Source organism: Lithobates pipiens, unplaced genomic scaffold (genome assembly GCF_037356315.1).
Source record: "Lithobates pipiens isolate NorthernLeopardFrog02 unplaced genomic scaffold, aLitPip1_a1.2 Scaffold_1, whole genome shotgun sequence".
Taxonomy (NCBI): Eukaryota; Metazoa; Chordata; class Amphibia; order Anura; family Ranidae; genus Lithobates; species Lithobates pipiens.
The window spans coordinates 91718250-91735943 of NW_027507685.1; the positions used below are offsets into that span (position 1 = coordinate 91718250).

General features: G+C 41.2%; 1 protein-coding gene across 1 annotated transcript; it reads left to right on the forward strand.

Moving 5' to 3' along the window:
* The first annotated feature begins 11595 nt into the window (after positions 1-11595).
* BMP15 (bone morphogenetic protein 15) lies at positions 11596-16901 on the forward strand. The gene is made up of 2 exons (XM_077487671.1): positions 11596-12184; positions 15811-16901. Exons 1-2 carry the CDS (start codon positions 11872-11874, stop codon positions 16617-16619), a joined length of 1122 nt encoding a protein of 373 aa, XP_077343797.1. The 5' UTR covers positions 11596-11871; the 3' UTR covers positions 16620-16901.
* Positions 16902-17694: the final 793 nt, after the last annotated feature.

Consider the following 17694-nt stretch of genomic DNA (forward strand, 5'->3'; position numbering starts at 1 on the left):
GGCGGCCGGAGGGAAGGGACTTCCGAGATCGGCGCGGTGCAGCGAGACCCCTGCTGGCCGGAGGAAGGGAAAGGCGCCACAGGAGAATTGGAGAAAATCTTTGTGTTAGTATAATTAGTATTATTATACCTTGTATGAGAATTATTATTTGTAGTATTTATATTATTATTATCATCATTACTTTTATTATTAATAATAATACCAATACTAGTAGTAGCGTTTTATGATTAGTAGTATTTATATTAGTATTAAAAGTATAATTACTAGTAGTAGTAGTAGTTTAGTAGTTTGTTAGTAGTATTTATATTATGATTATTATTATTGTTATTATTATTAACATTATCATTACTAGTAGTGTTTTATTATTATTAGTATTTATATTATTATTATTATTATTATTATTATTAATAACATTATCATTAGTAGATAATGTTATTAATAATAATAATAATAATAATAAGCATAATATAAATACTACTAATAATAAAACACTACTAGTAATGATAATGTTAATAATAATAATATTATAAATACTACTAATAATAAAATATTACTTCTACTAATGATAATGGTAATAATAATAATAATATAAATACTACTAATAAAATACTACTACTAGTAATAATAATAATATTAATAATATGAATACTACTACTAATAAAACACTACGAGTAATGTTAATAATAATAATCATATAAATACTACTAATAATACAACACTACTTCTAGTAATGTTAATATTAATAATAATAAAAAATACTACTACTAATAAAACACTACTTCTACACATGATAATGTTAATAATAGTAATAATAATAATACTCATAATATAAATACTACTAATAATAAAATACTACAAAAACAAAAAATACTGTTTAAAAATAGTGTTTTATTAGTAGTAGCATTTATATTATCATTATTATTAACATTACTAGTAGTAGTGTTTTATTATTAGTAGTATTCATATTATTATTATAATTACTAGAATTGGTATTGTATTAGTAGTAGTATTTATATTATGATTATTATTACTATTATTAACAGTATCATTAGCAGAAGTAGTGTTTTAGTAGTAGTAGTATTTTTTATTATTATTATTATTATTATTAACATTAATTGAAGTAGTATCAATTAGAAGAAGGGATAGGAGTTTTGAGGTACCAAAAAAGTATGCTAAGGTATGCAAAGGTTTTTCATTACCCAAATACATAAACTACTAGAAGTAGTGTTTTATTATTAGTAGTATTTATATAATTATTATTATTAACATTACTAGTAGTGTTTTATTATTAGTAATATTCATATTATTAACACTATTATTATTACTAGTTGTAGTATTTTATTATTATTAGTATTTATATTATGATTATTATTACCATTATCATTAGTAGAAGTAATGTTTTATTATTAGTAGTATTTATATTATTATCATTATTAACATTATCATTACTAGTAGTAGTGTTTTATTAGTAGTAGTAATAGTATTATTTTAGAGCCTCCTTCACACAGCCGGGTTGGTGCGGATGCCGAACTCCTGCGACAATAATCTAGGGATTCTTGCTGCTGGCATGAGTGGGTTACGCGGTCAGCAGCGGCTGCTGAGCTCGTCACCCAAGCTTGGTTGCAGTCAACCCACCATTCATTAAGATTGTCTGGCTGCCGATCACATAACGCAGCAGCAAAACTGTAGGCCTCACAAACCACCCAGCCATGTGAAAGGGGCCCTATTATGATTGTAAGTAGTAATATCATTTCTATTACCCTGTTTCCCCGAAAATAATACCTAGCGTGATTGTCAGTGATGGCTGCAATATAAGCTCAACCCCCTAAATAAGCCCTAGTTAAAGTCCTTGTAGGTCTTATTTTCAGGGTAGGGCTTATTTTCAGGGAAACGGGGTAGGGCTTATTTGGGGGTAGGGCTTATATTGCAGCCATCACCAACAATCACGCTAGGTATTATTTTCGGGGAAACAGGGTATTATTATTAGTGGTAGTATTTCTATTATTGGTGTAGCACCCTGATGTTTAGGCAGGGTTGTTATTAAATTTAAAAAGGAAGTAAACCCTGATGGGTTTACTTCCTCTTTGATTCCCTGCAAAGGTAAAGCATAATGGACTACTATGCATTGCATAGTAGTCCATCATGTGTCACTTACCTGACACAGGAGCCAGCGAAGTCAACGCTGTCCCCTGTAGTTTCAAGCATCCATCTTCTTGGTGGGTCTCCGTGGGTCTCGCTGCTTCGGTGCTGTGATTCGCCGGAGCAGCGATGACGTCACTCCCACGCATGCGCACGGGAGCCGACACTTCTGTCACTAGGTGGTGTGGTAGCTGGTGACATTGGATAAGACAAGGGCATAGCAAAGACAGATTATGAATGAATGGGGTGTCTCAGCCAATTGGCAGGGGTTTCTTTAAATCCCTTGGGCTGCTGGGAGAGCCTATTTATTTGGGTGGAGTCAGGTGATAGGGGTTCTGTGCCACCTGGACGGCTGTCTGGGTAAATGTGTTTTATGCTGCCCCGGACTGCTAGGCAGTAAGCCTGAGGCCTATCCTGGGGACATCTGGCTGCTAGGCTGTCTGAGGGCCTATCCAGAAAGCAGGAGAGCAGAGTAGGGTTGGGACTGTGGCTTGCAGGAGTGGAGAACCCATCTGCTGGCTGGAGAACCCATCGTGGTCGAATATAGAGGGTAATTGCCGGATACCCAGTTCAGCGTGCACCAGATGCATGGGTCCTAACTGGGTACAGAGACCACAAGACAGCGTATAATTATGAAGAAATTGGCTGAGGAGTATGGGTATCTGTATCCCTGTATACCAACCCATGTAGAGGAAGAGATCCAGGACAAGGTAATCCAGTGGGTAGCTGTGCAGAGTTTTCTTTGGATCCCCTTGCCGGTGGATTTTCAAAAGTTGTCACCCAAGATAGCCGAGAGGTATACCTCAGTATTGCAAACTTGGAGTTATGGTCGCAAAATTAACTCAGACAGTGTGATTATCCGCAGGCCAAACAAGAAAGACATTCACCATGACATTACTATGGTAAATGCCAAAGGACAAACCCTGATGTTACCAGGTCCCAGATGCTACCGGTAAATGTTATTGAATTGTGTTTCTCGTTGACACCTTATGGATTACAAATATGTGCTTGTGGAGTTAAGACACTATGCTGAAAACCACTCCACTCTTTGCACAGAAAGTGCTGCTAGTGGGGGACGTTCCTGTTGGCTGTATTGCTGGGACTGTGTTGAAATGTGTGCTGCCAGCAGACACAGGGAATGCCCACTTGAGCCATGCTGGCTAGTGCTCTGGAATTGCCAGTATGCCTCCCTTGGAAAGTAACATGTTGATCTGACATTCAGCATGTTAATTTCTTCAGCAAATGAGGAAATACACCATTCTTAGTCCCCAGCTGTTGTGTGGACAGACTGAGATCACCACTGCAAGGGAACCTATGTCAAGAAGTGTGGCCCCTTGCACCATGGCCTTACTGCTTGTTGCTTGATTCCAGCTATGCTTCTTTTTCCCTGGAGTTATCCCTGTGAAGAGGGGAAACTGCTGGGAAATGTTCTTCTACCCCGAGTGAAAAAAAAAAAAAATTATGAACTTTGGAGCTTCAAAGAGACTGGGGTGTTTAGTTAGCTAGGTAGAATAAGCTGTTCAAAGGGGCAAATTTTCACCTTACGATTTGAGTGATGGACTGTCAAGTGTACTAGGATTGTGTTTTCATATTCTGGACACCAGTAGGCGTGACCTGTGCCAACCTGAGTGAGCCCTTGTTCACATTATGCATTTATATGATAGGAAATGCTAAGTTTTTCTGTAAGATAGCTATGAGAAGAGGTGAAATCCTCGGATGAGGATGGGGCCCATTTTCACTCGTATTTGTGTTTAGATCTAGAGATCATTGTAGTTTAGGCATATCATATGGTGTATTTACACTGCTTTGCTGCTCTCGGCTGACTTAGGGTAATCAACGTTTACTCAAAATTCACTTATGTACATATTGCACTGTGTTATCATAAGGATAAGATGCATTTCTTTGCTGTCTATTTTTCTCTTTCAGGTGTTCCTGCACCCAGTGCATCTTGCTTGGACAAGGAGAGACACTGATTTGACATGGATAGTGATGCTAATCTTTTATGTCCCTCACTATTGTATACAGCATATTAGATCGATAGTTAGTCTATAGCCTAAATGATAGTGTTTTATTCCTGCGCTACCACTGGTGATCTATCAAATGTCAGGGGCTGCTGCTACTACCGGAATGGATCACACCGTATCCACTTAATATGAAACTAAAGATATGTTGGTATTGCGCTGTCCCTATATTAAATAACCCTCCGAGGGTGATAAGTATAATGCCTAATTACATAAATCAATAGTGTAATATAAAAATATATATCTATAAATGTCTACTGAATAGTATCAAAAAGTGCAAAGTGCTACATTAAATAAAATAAAATAAACACACCACAAAGGTGATAGAATCCAAATAAATGAAAATCAAGTGAACAAAGGTAAGTAACTAAAAACAGTCTCTTAGAAAATTACTATTTTGATAAAGTGCAGAAAAAATGCAAAAAAAAATGATAAAAAAAGTAAACGCACTACAGAGTCAATTGAAAACCTCCACAGAAACACAACTGCTTCAATTGAGTGCAAAGCCAAAAAACAGTGAATTGATCATAAAGTGCCAAGTGCGTCTTATAAATGTGCAAATAAGTAAACACTCTCCAGAGGTGATATAAGTGAACCACCCTAATAATAAACAAATGATATACAAGAAAATAAGAGAGTATACCTAGACCAAAAAGAGGGTACCCTCTCCTGATCACATAGGAATAAACTTTAGAATAAACCAAAAAAAAAAAAAAAAATATATATATATATATATATATATATATATATATATAGTAAACGCACTACAGAGCCGGCTGCAACATATGTTATATCAGAATGAATCCGGCCTCTATAGATTAAATATACATATTGAAATCCATCAAAAATAAAAAGATATAAATATTCAAGTCCATAAATAAACAACAGTCTCCTTTAAGTGCAAGTGCTTTGTGCAAACTTGTGCAAATTCAACTGAGGTGCGGATCTCCCAGTGCTTAATCCCGCTGTGATCACACTTTAGTGGGCAGTGGCCCCTTACCTATAGCAAGGAGGGATTCGCATAGAGGTATATAGATTTCTTTATATGTCTTCTCTCCTGGTAAATTCGGTCACCTTCTCCTTTGAATTTTATTCTTATTGCTCCAGAGGACCCAATAGATTAATAGAGAGGGAATACCATAGTGTAGTATCTCACAGATAGCATTTATTAAAAATTTACATACACAGGGTACTCACACATTAATAGATAGAAAAAAGCCTTTTTCTAGCAATCAGCAGCAAGTGCATCCACAGTCAGCTTCCTTCCCTTCCCTACGCGTGACATCACATCACGTGACTTCATCAGGGGATGATGAAGTGACGTGATGTGATGTCACGCGTAGGGACGGGAAGGAAGCTGACTGTGGATGCACTTGCTGCTGATTGCTAGAAAAAGGCTTTTTTCTATCTATTAATGTGTGAGTACCCTGTGTATGTAAATTTTTAATAAATGCTATCTGTGAGATACTACACTATGGTATTCCCTCTCTATTAATCTATTGGGTCCTCTGGAGCAATAAGAATAAAATTCAAAGGAGAAGGTGACCGAATTTACCAGGAGAGAAGACATATAAAGAAATCTATATACCTCTATGCGAATCCCTCCTTGCTATAGGTAAGGGGCCATTGCCCACTAAAGTGTGATCACAGCGGGATTAAGCACTGGGAGATCCGCACCTCAGTTGAATTTGCACAAGTTTGCACAAAGCACTTGCACTTAAAGGAGACTGTTGTTTATTTATGGACTTGAATATTTATATCTTTTTATTTTTGATGGATTTCAATATGTATATTTAATCTATAGAGGCCGGATTCATTCTGATATAACATATGTTGCAGCCGGCTCTGTAGTGTGTTTACTATTATATATATATATATATATATATATTTTTTTTTTTTTTTTTTTTTGTTTGTTTATTCTAAAGTTTATTCCTATGTGATCAGGAGAGGGTACCCTCTTTTTGGTCTAGGTATACTCTCTTATTTTCTTGTATATCATTTGTTTATTATTAGGGTGGTTCACTTATATCACCTCTGGAGAGTGTTTACTTATTTGTACATTTATAAGACGCACTTGGCACTTTATGATCAATTTACTGTTTTTTGGCTTTGCACTCAATTGAAGCAGTTGTGTTTCTGTGGATGTTTTCAATTGACTCTGTAGTGCGTTTACTTTTTTTTTTTTTTTGCATTTTTTTGCATTTTTTCTGCACTTTATCAAAATAGTAATTTTCTAAGAGACTGTTTTTAGTTACTTACCTTTGTTCACTTGATTTTCATTTATTTGGATTCTATCACCTTTGTGGTGTGTTTATTTTATTTTATTTAATGTAGCACTTTGCACTTTTTGATACTATTCAGTAGACATTTATAGATATATATTTTTATATTACACTATTGATTTATGTAATTAGGCATTATACTTATCACCCTCGGAGGGTTATTTAATATAGGGACAGCGCAATACCAACATATCTTTAGTCTATAGCCTACTTACTGTTTGTATTTTTTTTTTTCACTTAACTGTTTGTGTGGTACGCCACACATAAATTTGTATATCGTCTGCTATTTTTCTGCCCCTGTGTGAACTACTCATGTATATGTTATGTATATCTACTTCATGTGATACGCCACATGTATTTATTATTATTATTGTTCCTTTCCTGTTTCCCCACCCATCCCAGTTTTTGCCAGGATATTCACTCTCAGGCTTGGGAGTTCAAATTATTTTTCTAAAAACTCTGAGATGTAGTTTTCCTAGGCAGGGGGAGGATGTAGCACCCTGATGTTTAGTCAGGGTTGCTATTAAATTTAGTTGCCAGGCGATAGTTGCCTTGGCCAATTGTTAGGAGATCAATTGATTTCCCCCTAATTCTGGAATTGCTGCACTTCTCTCTTCTGTCACTAGGTGGCATGGTAGCTGGTGACACTGGATAAGACAAGGGCATAGCAAGGACAAATTATGAATTTAGGCTCCATGCACACTGAAGCTCAAAAAAGCTATTTCTGGACGCCAGATTGCTGGCACAAAACGCTGGTTTAAAAACCTGCTTTTAACAGCGTTTTATACTAGCGTTTATGAGCGTTTATGAGCGTTTTACAGCGTTAGCGTTAATGGGCGTTTTTTATAAAAATACACAGAGGACACTCCAAAAATCCCACAATGCATTGAAAAATAGAATGCCGAACACTAATGAACGAGCGTTTATGAGCGTTTACAAGCGTTTATGAGCGTTTATCAGCGTTTGTCGTTTTTTGGGGCTGAAAAACGGCACTTTGAACGCGAATTTCTGGCGTTCAGAAAAAAGCCCATAAACTCCACTGCTCATTAAAGCTGAAAAACGTCCATGTGTGCATGGACACATAGGCTAACATAGAGTGGAGTTTATGGGCTTTTACAAAAAACGCCCAAACTCCAATAAACTGCAGTTTATCAGCTTCAGTGTGCATGGAGCCTAATGGGTTGTCTCAGCCAATTGGCAGGGGTTTCTTTAAGTCCCTTGGGCTGCTAGGAGAGCCTATTTATTTGGATGGAGTCAGGTGATCAGGGTTCTGTGCCACCTGGACTGCTATCTGGGTTGACGTGTGTTATGCTGCCCCAGGCTGCTAGGCTGTAATCTTAAGGCCTCTCCCAGGGACATCTGGCTGCTAGGCTGTCAAGGGCCTATTGAGAAGGAGAGCAGCATAGGGTTGGGACTAGGGGCTTGTAGTCAAACCAAAAGTAGTAGTTCAGCCCGACAGGGAACCAGCTGTCGTCGGAGGTAGAGGGGAAGCTGTTTCTACTAAGGGACCATACACCTTGTTACCGAACACCACTGTGACTAAGCAGAAACAAGTACCTGAGAAGTCTTCTCACCAACCAGGGATGGTGAAGAAGTGGGAAAACTTCAGCAAGTGCCAAGCCGGGACCCAGCGGGACAGCAGAGGTGACGCTTTTGGAGCTTCAGTGAGTGCCAAACCAGGGACCTAGCGTGTCAGCAGGGGTGACGCTTGAAGAGTATCTGTGAGTGCCAGGCCAGGGACCCAGCAGGGAAGTGGGGTTGAGGAAGATACTGAGTGCTACAAGTGGAATAGCTCAGGGGATCCAGTGTCTAGTGAAAGACTGGGAGTTCATTGAGCAAAGATCCAGTGAGTGACTTTGGAGAAAGCAGAGAACTGTTTGTGTTGCCAATAGTTGAATGCAATTACCGTTAGTAACTGCTACAGGATTGTTGCCATAGGCAACAGTGATCTCCTATGGTATCCTACTTATACAGAAGTGGTGTCAGGCTGGAGGCCTTCACCTGTATAGATGTCTTCCTATAGAAGTCTTGGAGTTAATTATCATTGCATCTACTTGAGGGTGTCCTGGCCCTAACCCTCTCTCCCCAGTTTTGTTCCAGACACAATAAATCTCTTTGCATTCAAAAAGTGTCTGGCACCCACTATTTTATCTTGCATTACACCCACCATGCCTTGAAAAACACTTTACACAGAAGAATGTTAGCTGTCCCTGACTCTGGAGGTCACCATTAGGCCTCAGGGGCCCCGGGACTTTGCTACATTAGTAGAAGTAGTAGGAGAATTTTATTAGTAGTGGTAGTAGTAGTACTAGTACTAATATTTTTATTATTATAAATAGTAATATTTTTGTTGAAGTAGTATTGTTTTTATAATAATCATTAGCAGTAGAAGTGTTTTTATAATTATTTTGTAGCATCCAATAAGACAAGGGCAATACAAGGACAGATTAGGAGTATATGGAGTATCTCAGCCAATGGATCCCTTGGCCTGCTGGGAGAACCTTCATGTTTGGGTGGAGTCGGGTCATCAGGGTTCTGTGCCACCTGGGCGGCTGTCTGGGTAGATGTTTGTTGGCTGCCCCAGGCTACTAGGCCAGAGCATTGCAGTCCAACCATAAGTGGCCATTCTCCCGACGGGGGAACCTGTCGTGGTTGGAGGTAGAGGGGAAGCTGTTGCCACTAAGGGACCAACCACCTTATTACCAGGGACCAAAGTGACTAGATGAAGCAAGTAAAGGGCAGCATTCTCACCAGACGGGGATGGTGAAGAATTGGGAAACTTCAGCAGGTGTCAAGCCAGGGACCCAGCCAGAGGAGGTGATGCTTGCAGAGCACCCTTGTGTGCCAAGCCAGGGACCGATCATGCCAGTGGGGGTGACGCTTGAGGTGGGTGCCAAGCTAGGGACCCAGCAGGGAAGGGGGGGGGGGGTGACGCTTGAGGAACATACTCAGTGAGAAGGTTGGAAGAGCTCAGGAGATCCAGTGGTAGTGGATCAGCAAGTCTAGTGAGAGAGACTGGGAGCTCAGTGGAGTAAAGATCTACAAGAAGTGATTGTAGAGGAAGTACAGAAGTTTGTTACATCCTGTGTTAGAAACTGTATATAAGACTGTGCCATAGGAGACAGCGGTCCTACATATACAGATGTGATGTCTTGCTGGATGCCTTTCCCTGCATGGCTGTCTACCTATAGAAGTCTTGAAGTCTGCTAATTCACTTTGCAACTACTAAAGGGTGTCCTGGCCCTAAATTCTTTCTCCCACAGTTCGGTTTAAGAGAAAATAAATTTCTTTGCATTCAAAAAGCCCACAAATCTACCTTGCATTACACCCACCATGCCTTGTAACCCACTCTACATAGAAGGATGTCAGCTGTCCCTAACTCAGGAGGTAACTATTAGACCTAAAGAGGCTTGGGACCTTGCTACATATTATTATTAATAGTAATAGTACCAGTAGCTGTAGCAGAAATAGTCCTACTATTTTAATTATTAATATTAGTGGTAGTATTAGCACAGTGGTGTAGTGGTTAGCACTTTCACCTAGTAGTAAAAAGGGTAGTTGGTTCGAATCCCAACCATGACACTACCTTCCTGGAGTTTGCATGTTCTCCCTGTACCTGTGTGGGCTTCCTCCGGGTTCCTCCCACACTCCAAAGACATGCAGGGTAGGTTAATTGGTTTCTGTCCAAAATTGTCCCTAGTATATGAATGGGGACCTTGGATTGTGGGCTTCTTGAGGGTAGGGACCAATGTGAGTGTGCAATGTACAGGGATAGGGACAATTGTAGACACTCAATCAGGTTGGACCTTACTAACTATATACATGTATATTATACACATATGTTCATCATGGGGCCAGCTATCACGTCCTGCTTTTTGCAGCTGGCTCCCTGATGATGAACCTCTGTGCATGCGCAGTTTGATGTAGGACACTCAGTGCATGCACAGCTCGATGTAGATTGCCCGATGTATGTGTAGATTGGTGTAAATAGAAACACAGCAGAAATAAAATGAGAGGAAGAGAAAGCGAGGAACAAACATTGAGAGAGCAATAGAAATACAGAGAAACAAAGAGAGAGAGACAAAATGAGAGGAAGAGAACAAGAGAGACAGCAAGAGAGAAAGAGAAAAAGAGAGAAGGGAGAGAGAGAGCGAGAAGGGGGAGAGAGAGAGCGAGAAGGGGGAGAGAGAGAGCGAGAGGGGGGAGAAAAAGCGAGAAGGGGGGGAGAGAAAGAGAGAGAAGGGGGGAGAGAAAGAGAGAGAAGGGGGGGAGAGAGAAAAGAGGGGGAGAGAAAAGGGGGGAGAGAGAAGTTGGAGAGAGAAACGGGGAGAGAAGGGGGGAGAGAGAGAGAAGGGGGGAGAGAGGGAGAGAGAGAAGGGGGACGGAGAGAGACAGAGGAGGGGGGAGAGAAGGGGAGGAGAAAGAGAAGAAGAGAGAGAGAAGTAGGAGAGAGAAAAGGTGGGAGAGAAAAAGAGAGGGGGAGGAGAGAGAGAAAAAGAGAGGGGAAGGAGAGAGATAGAGGGGACAAAGAGAGGGGGAGGAGAGAGATAGAGGGGACAAAGAGAGAGAGAGGGGGGGGAGAGAAAGAGGGGGAGGAGAGAGAGAATGAAAGAAAGAAAGAAAGAAAGAAAGAGGGAGGGAGAGAGAGACTGAGAGGGAAATTAAAAACATTTGGTTTCCTATGGACCATGTTCACATCTATGCATTTTTGGAAAGGGTCAGGGATGTATTTTTTTAAACACAACGTGGTGCGTTTTTGGTTCAATGGACATGCTGTGGAAATGCGAAGAGTGCGTTTTTGAATCTGCCTAATGACAAAAATATCTCCCCTTTAAAAAAAAAAAAAAAAAAAAAAATGCAAAACGCATGTGCGAAAAAAAATCATCTACCCTCTTGTGCATTATCTCTTACCCCCCAAATTGCACTAGGAGCTATTCCTACCACCCTAGTCATACAAACTCAATCTCTTTGGCAATACTATAATTGGTCCTACCAATAAAGCTTATTTGAAATGCACTGAGAGTGAAAAAAAAGTGAGAGGAGGAAAGAGGTGTCTGCGGGCGGGAAGAGGTTATTCTGGTGCCCCCATAATTGATGGAAGGGTATATAAGCCTCCTCCATCCTCTCACTGGTTTCCTCCATGTGTTGGTTGATCTGGGAAGCATTGACTTTGTTTCCATCAATGTTGCATATAGCTGGGTGTCAGTGGTTTGGAGTTGTGGGATCATAGTGAACACTGATTATACTTCCTCCTCCTCCTCCTCCTCCCATTTAATAATGGATTCACCTGGGGAGGACAATGTTGCTGCTCATCTCAGCATTCCTCCCGGCCTTCCATGTCTCTGCTAAAGCCTGCTCCCTCTATGCCCATCCATGAACCTTCCTGCTAGCGATCTCTGCCTTATGGGACCACCTGACCCTCCGGCACCATGATGGCCGGGCGTCCTCACTATTTATTGCTTCTCTTGCTGTGTATGGTTGCCTTGCCTGCTGCGGCAGAAAGAAACAGGTTGAGTGCGTTGTTGCGGTGTGATGCTCTGCCGCTTATTCAGACGTTGCTGGACCATGGCCCTCTGACGCCTCATACGGCGGCCAAGCAGGAGCTCAGCTCACAACACCTGCGCTTCATGCTGACCTTGTATCGCCAATCGGCGGATGGCGATGGAAGGCCCAAGGTGAGCAAAGTTCCCGGAGCTGCGGTGAGGCTGGTGAAACCCATTCATCAAACGACTTTTATTCCGGGTGAGAAATTCAGCAATGTTGGTCAATGTAGGTGGACCAAGAAAATGCAAAATACGGTTTCCGATGATTAGCGATAGGTTTATTGCATGTAGAGTGTATGTATATGCTGTCTGTCTGTCATTAGGGGAAACTTCATTTCACTTCTTGTCCAACAGACACAACAGGGAGTGAGAGGAAATTGAAAGTGTATGTATTTGCAGTCTGTGTTCCATTGGGTAAAATTTCCCTTCACTTCCAGTCCCAGAGACTCAAAAGGAAGTGAGAGGAAATCTGCCAAGTTGAGGGGGATTCCCCCTTCTTGGTTGTCACCAGAGCCGTGTATGTATTTGCAGTCTGTATGCCATGGGTGGAAATTTAATTTTTTCATGTCCCAGAGACACAACAGGAAGCGAGAGGAAATCTAAATTGTATGTATTTGCAGTGTGTGTGTGTGTGTGTGTGTGTACCATGGGGGAAATTTCCCTGTTTCCTGTCCCAGACACAATGGGAGGGGAGAGGAAATCAAAAGCGTATGTATCTGCTGTCTGTGTACCATTGGGGAAATTTCCTTTCACTTCCTGTCCCAGCGACATCACAGGAAGTGAAAGGATATCTCCCAAAGATTTCAACTTCCCCTTAGTTGTCACCAGAGCAGCGTATGTATTTGCAGTCTGTGTACCATTGGTGAACATTTTACATTCACTTCCTGTCCTAGAAACACAGCAGGGAATGAGAGGAAATCTAAAGTGTGTGTGTGTGTTACACACTTTAAATTTAGCTCTCACTTCCTGTTTGCATCTCTGGGACAGGAAGTGAAGGGACATTTCCCTCAAAAAAAGGTATTTGCAGTCTGTGTACCATGGGGGAAATTTTCCATCACTCCCTATCCCAGCAACACAACACAAAGTGAGAGGAAACCTGAAGTGTGTGTATTTGCGGTGTGTGTGTGTGTACCTTTTGAGGGAAATTCCCCTACACTTCCTGTCCCAGAGACACAACAGGAAGTGAGAGGAAATCTAAAAAAGTGTGTGTGTACCCTTGTGGTACATTTCCCCTTTTTCCTGTCCCAGAGACACAATAAGAAGTGAGAGGAAACCTAAAGTTTATGTATTTGCTGTGTGTGTGTGTGTGTACCTTTTTTGAGGAAAATTCCCCTTCACTTCCTGTCTCAGAGATGCAACAGAAAGTGAGATGAAATATAAAAAAAGTGTGTGTATACCCTTGGGGTACATTTCCTCTTTTCCTATCCCAGAAACACGAGGGGAAGGGAGAGGAAATCAAAAGCGTATGTATCTGCTGTCTGTGTACCATTGGGAAACATTTTCTTTCACTTCCTGTCCCAGCGACACCACAGGAAACGAGGGGAAAACTAAAGTATTTGCTGTCCGTGTACCATGGGGAAAGTTCCTTTCACTTCCTGCCACAGACACACAAAAGGAAATCTCTCAAAGTGAGGGGAATTCCCCTTAGTTGTCACCAGAGCAATGTATGTATTTGCAGTCTGCGTACCATTGGTGAATGTTTACATTCACTTCCTGTCCTAGAAACACAGCAGGAAGTGAGAGGGAAATCTAAAGTGTATGTATTTTTGAGGGAAATGTCTCTTCGCTTCCTGTCCCAGAGATGCAACAGAAAGTGGGAGTTAATCTAAAGTGTGTATTTGCAGTCTGTGTACTATTGTGAAAGTTTCCTTTCACTACCCTGTCCCAGAAAATTTCCCCTCTCAGTTGTCGCCAGAACTAATGTCCCCATTGGAAGATTTTCCCTCTCCTGTGGACAACCCAAACATTTTGGCATTCCTCTCACTTTTTGTTGGTGTCCATGGGGTGCAGGACAAACATCGGGGCGAATCTCCCCAATGAGGACGTAGACCACAATAAAAAAAAAAATTGAGAGATCTAGATCTATTTTTGCCTTGAGATAATTAAAATAATGTGTACACGTAATCTCTTATAAAATAAGGCAAAACTATTTATTTTATTTTTGTATATAACCTCCTGTGCTTTATTTTTATTTTTATTTTTTTGCCATCTGTGTTCCATCGGGAGATTTCCTTTTACTTCCGGGCCCATAGCCAAAACAGGAAGTGAGGGTTGTCACTTGAACTAGTGTCCTCATTGGAGGATTTCCCCTCTATTCCTGTTCTGTTGTGCACTCAAAAATGTGGAATTTTCCTTCACACTTACCGATAAGTCACCAGGACACAAGCGTCGATTTTAAAATCCTACAGGGGTTCAAATCCCTCTCCTCTCTTTCCAAATTTGAAAAGAAAAATACCTGCCGTTGTACTTTTAACTTGTTTGTCATTTTAAATCTTGCATTTAATACTTAGTTCAGGCATTTCCATGTATAGGAGTGACAATGCTCCGCCCCTGTCCCTTAATTGTGCCCCTACGTCATCACCCTGGATTTTTCAAGGGATGGCTATAACCTCCGTTCAGTTTTTTTTTTTTCCCCCTTCACTTCCTGTCTTATAGTCACAACAGGAAGTGAGTAAACTTCTGCAATTTAAAGGAATCCCTTGGAGCTCAACAGCTCACCAGAACTAGTGTCCCTATTTGAAAATTTCCTCCCCACGTTATTAAATAGGGTGGTTGACAACTGTGCTATGCACATGAGTGCTTATGTGTTTGCAAAGCAACACATTGTGATGTCCTAAATAGAATAATATGAAATGTATGGTCTTCTCCTTTTTGGAGGCCAAGTGACTAGTAGAATGAGACCGAGAACTGTCACTCTATAACAGAAGGTGCCTAAACAAGGTAGAACCACCAGAGATTGGTTTAAAGAAGGTTGCAAAGGTGAATGTCCTTTGTAATGACAATAAGGGCCTGTTAAATGTTTCACACCAGCTTTCGGTGGGACTCCATTGGGTGGCTATTCCAACTCCCCAAGTCACACCCCAGATGAGGCTAAAAGCATTGGAAACTATTGGACTGAAAATGATGGAAATTCCAAAATTAGTTGTCATCGGAAATTGGAGCCTTCCATTTATTTTTTTCCTTCAAAAGCAACTGTCTAATACAGCCATTCTTAACCAGAGCTTGCTAGGGGTTCCTTGAATTGTGGCTGATTGACCTCCCACCTGATGGTTCCTGCATAGTTCCAGGGTCAATGCCGCTTGGCAGAGCCAGCTGCATAGCACTTGGTTTGGAAGGGTGGTACTCTGACCACCATTGCGAAGGGCATTCTTCACACTGATCGCCAATGTAAGGGATATTTGTCTCATTGAGCACCAATGTAAGGGGCCTTTTTTGCACTGACTGACAATCCAAGGGGGCCTTTTTTTCACTGACTGACAATCCAAGGGGGCCTTTTTTGCACTGACTGCCAATCCATGGGGATTTCCTCCCTTTGACCACCAATTAATTGGCTTTAGCAAGGGTTCCCTGAGAATTGTACATTCTTTCAAGGGTTCCTCTGGGGGTAAAAAGGTTGAGGAAAGGCTGGTCTAAGATGATGTCCTCCATCTTGGTGAGATCTCTTCTGTATAGAGGTCAAGAAGGTAAAGTAATTCTAATGTCCCCAATGGGGCACAGATGGCAAGAAAAAAAAAAACTTGGCAGGAGTGTTAATTCCTACTCTATACAAAAACCAGAATGTTTGGGCTTATGTTATAGTTTGACTATTCATCTTTTGTTTTCCAGAAGGGTCTTGGTGGATCCAAGACTTGAAATTCAACCTTCAATCTGTAAAAGCAAAAGAACTTGAAAGAGCAACAGTGATGCACCCAAGAGCACTTCATTTGAAGGACAATTCCTATTTATGTGAGGTGGATCTTATGACAAATGTTGGTGTCTCTCCTAAAACAAGAGTTCTTCGAGGAATGCACAAGTGGGTTGAGACAGACCTCACATCCTACGTCAAACCATTGGTGGTTCATCCCAGCCAAGTTTTGCACATTCAGATGTCATGTAGGCATACTGGGAAACTTCCTCTAGATTCATTGGCCATTTCCCCAGCCCACATTCCCTTCTTGTTAATGTATTTCAATTACACTGTTCACAATCGATCCAAAGAGAGCACAATCTCTTTGAATCCAGGTGAGAGAAAACCAGGCACGCTGGTGAGGAAACCACGTCGAGCAGAGACTATCGGCATTAAGCTTCCGAAGATTCCCAAACCAGGTAGACCATCCAAGAATCACTGCTCACTGCATCCATTCTGGGTCAGCTTCCACCAGCTAGGATGGGACCACTGGATCATTGCTCCACATAGGTACAACCCTGGCTTCTGTAAGGGGGATTGTCCCCAAGTCCTTCATTCCGGGTACAATTCACCAAACCATGCCATTATTCAGAACTTTATCAGTCAAGTGGTTGATGGGAATGTCCCGCGCCCTTCTTGTGTCCCTTATTCCTATGGTCCCATCAGTGTTCTTATGATTGAGCCAGGTGGCAATATTCTATATAAGGAATATGAAAATATGATGGCAGAGTCTTGCACCTGCCGATAGGATTTCCAGTCATGATGGTGAATGTTTAAAAAAATAATAAATTAAGCACTTTATAAAAACACTTTAATATTCTTGAAAGCGGATGTATGTGTGATGTAATATAATGAGTCAAACTTATAGATGTGAGCTTTAAAACATGTCTGTCTTGTACTCGTGTAACCTTTTTCCTTGCCTACCCCAAATTTAAAATAAACCGTATTTTTTTCACTTTTTGTAATCTGATGTGCGGATCTCCGTACCTAAAATGTTTAAGACCACCATTCATGGCAAATATATCCTGTGTGCAGCACCCTCTAGTTTTAAGATATTGGGTTATTTTAGGTAGTTTTAAAAGTAGGAAGAATATGGTAGGAAGCCTGAAAATTCATGTGACTTCAACCAATCCCTGGAAGGAGTGCCCAGCAATTGGTGAGAGAGGCCATAAATAGTCAGGCAGTGGTGCTGGGTTCCTGCATCCAGTCTTGCTGGAGGAGACCTCTGGGGCAGGAGAGCTATTCGTAAGCTTACGTCCTGGAGTCAAGTTGGATCTGGAGAAGCTCACTGGAGAGAGCCATCGGGGACAGTTTCCAGCTGTCCTATGGTGATGTGAGCCTGCATCTCCCTCACTGAGAAGAGCCTGCTAGATGTTGGAGTGAGGCAACTGATTATCCTGTGGCCTTGTGAGTAAATGACCCCAGTGGTGTACTGTAAAGTCAATGACTGTGTGTAGCTTTTGATCTCTGGGAAAAGTCATAGTTGCCATCAGCATAGAGATTCTGTGGAACATTTAATTTTGATGCAGTTCAGCAAGATAGGTGAGGAGTCCTCAAATTGTCCAGTTGATTCGTTTTGTAGTATCCCATGTTCCCCCACAACCCCATCCAAGTTCAACGGTTCCCAATAAAATCCCTAAAAAGACACCCTTAGACTATTTCTTATGGCCGATGAAAGAGTGAAGAAAATGCTGCGTGCCTGGCTGTGTATGCCTTATCTGGGGGAATAGGACTAAATTCACCAGCGGCTCTTTAGGGGATACGCTACATGTGTAAAGCACATAACTGAACCATGTGCACTTGGATTATTCTACACCAACCAT

What these genes read in the sequence shown, in the direction of transcription:
- BMP15 (XM_077487671.1), top strand. Translation starts at nt 11,872, where the DNA reads ATGATGGCCGGGCGTCCTCACTATTTATTGCTTCTCTTGCTGTGTATG. An exon ending in TCAAACGACTTTTATTCCGG is followed by an intron (nt 12,185 to 15,810) that starts GTGAGAAATTCA and finishes TTTGTTTTCCAG; the next exon opens with AAGGGTCTTGGTGGATCCAA.